Here is a 2,392-nt window from a genome sequence, read left to right as displayed (position 1 = left end):
GTTGGCAGCAGACTAACACGGATATCTCAAGGACATCACCTTCGAGATAACATTACTGGTCTCCGGGCTGCATACATAACTTTCTCCTGTGCCACGATGGTTTACCTGCGCTCTTGCTCTTTCCTCCCCCCTCGGGCATTCTTGAGCTTCAGCGCTTTAATGAAGCATCGGACCCCGCACTATAGATCAACCTGCCAGAGAGCTGCATTACGCACGCGCAGTCATTCTCTAGGCATAGGCGCACCGAACACAGTAGGTCAGCCATCATCGAAAAGGCATCACGTCCTTCTTTTTCCGTGTGCAGTTTCACGGCTCTTGGGTGCTTCTAGCTAATGAGAATCCGCTTGCTGATGTGAGAGGAGGGACTTAAGGCTTGCATCATTCGCATTTGCTGCGGCTGGAGCGCCGGGGTTGTTGCCGCTGTCATGGGGCTGCAGGGAATCAAGGCTGTTTTCTTTGACTTGGACAACACATTGATCGACACAGCCGCGGCAGGCAGGAGAGCCATCGAGGCGGTACGTTTCCCCGCCCCTTTGCCCTAAGGAACAAGGAAGTGCAATGCAGACAGGAATGCAGCATAGGGAGGGGATCCAGTTTCTGAATCTGACTGTTTGAATTTGTGGGATTTCTGTGGGGTTTCTCTCCTGAAGGCTTTCACAGAAAGGCATGAGGTCCCGTGAGGTAGCTGTTAGTCTTGGAAGCAAAATCGAATTAACCTTAAAGGGAGGGGATCCAGTTTCTGAATCTGACTGTTTGAATTTGTGGGATTTCTGTGGGGTTTCTCTCCTGAAGGCTTTCACAGAAAGGCATGAGGTCCCGTGAGGTAGCTGTTAGTCTTGGAAGCAAAATCGAATTAACCTTAAAATGCTAACACAAGCTGTTGCCTGTGAGATCAGATGCATGAAAAAAAGCCTCCAGTAGGCAGATTTCTGTGTTGACTCATTTCGCGCATTTGAGAAAGAACCAGGAGCCGTCTGTAGGGGAGGGGATAATGCTGGATATTCTCTTTCAAGGAATGTCAAAAGAATATACTGAATAATCCTGTGGGTCTATGTGTGATCCTTTAACTATCCTTGATAATAGTAGCTAAGGATCAAATGAGTGACTACTTTGGGTGAGTCAGAAAAAATGACCCTTTTATGTAAATCATTTCTCTTTGCCTTCTCTACAACTGCTGTGTAACTGTGTGTGTGAGGGAGCAGTAGTGAATTATCACCAAGAACAAAACAATGCAGAACTTTTGATATGCTTTCATTTTAAAAAAAAAAAAATTATTGAGAGAAATGCAACAGAACAGCAAAGAAAAACAAAAATGCATTACAGTCAATACGCTTTCATGATAGCTGTATGACAATATTTTCATAATACCTGCTGTAATTTGCAGCATCAAAATGGAGTACATGCTAAAACAAAATTCTCATTTGTGGAGGATGTATGCATGCTGTTTCACTGTGTGGTTAAAAGAATTTTGATCAATGGATTGAAACATTTATCTTTGCATAAAGAAAACTCTAATGTACTAACGTTTGCCTACCCCCCCCCATACCTTATCTGATGTTGTTACAACAGGAGAAGTCTTGTTGCAATTGTAGTGTAGAACTTGTAGCCCCCATAGTGTTACCAGAAACTAATTTAGAGAAGTGTAGGTCTAAAATTGGCCAACACCTATCTCTAGGTGTAACATTCACTAACAACCCACTTTGGCTGCTTTGGTTTATTTGGTTGAGTATGTGCTGCTAAAGAAATTTCCCAACTGACACCCTTCACAACACTCTCTACCTCCTTCTGGACTCTGGATAAATCTGGCTTCCTACTGCTCTTCCCCTTCAAGATGATCTTTTGGATTACTGGATGCACAGATGTTTGAACTATTGCTTTGGGACGTGGCTCCCCTGCCTTAACCTGCAAAGATGAATGCCTGTATTTCATGCTCAACCTCCTTTCTCTACCTCTTTGGATTCTTGCCTTCCCTGTTGAGTATAGCACATTGCACAATGTGTGCATGCTTGAAATATCTGGCTTCTTGCAGTGAGTCTGCTAGTACTGAAAGCTTGATATTGTTTTGACGGTGTTAAGTCACCAACCAACATATTTGTATTATTCCCCCCAGTAACTCCCCCCCAATTCATATTTGTTTCTTGCTAGATTGTAGTGGTGCCTCAATATCCAAGATCCCTTATAGCCATTTATGTCAGTTTCAGTGTTATTTTAAGCTAGATATAGACCGTAAGCTAGCTACTTCTTTAACACAGGAGTGAGAAGCAGTAGAAAGAAGGTTTTCTTCCTCAGGCTGTTTAGTGTGAATTTGGTCTCATGGATGATCCACATCCATGGGAGGCACATTCTCTCAAACCTCTCAAACCGGCCTGGTTCGTGCTCGAAGTGGGGTTTG

The 2,392-nt window shown here is 43.7% G+C and overlaps 1 protein-coding gene across 1 annotated transcript in view; it reads left to right on the top strand.

Moving 5' to 3' along the window:
• The first annotated feature begins 277 nt into the window (after positions 1 to 277).
• NANP (N-acetylneuraminic acid phosphatase) overlaps positions 278 to 2,392 on the top strand; it is a 4,686-nt gene continuing 2,571 nt past the window's right edge. Inside the window, exon 1 of the mRNA XM_015429199.1 lies at positions 278 to 515. Coding sequence (XP_015284685.1) covers positions 426 to 515 — 90 coding nt within the window. The 5' untranslated portion in view covers positions 278 to 425. The remainder of the gene's footprint in view (positions 516 to 2,392) is intronic.

This window comes from Gekko japonicus, unplaced genomic scaffold, assembly GCF_001447785.1.
Source record: "Gekko japonicus isolate JY-2015 unplaced genomic scaffold, Gekko_japonicus_V1.1 scaffold2918, whole genome shotgun sequence".
Lineage (NCBI taxonomy): Eukaryota > Metazoa > Chordata > Lepidosauria > Squamata > Gekkonidae > Gekko > Gekko japonicus.
The sequence above is the reverse complement of the archived record's forward strand: the minus strand, read 5'-3'. Positions and strand labels throughout refer to the sequence as shown.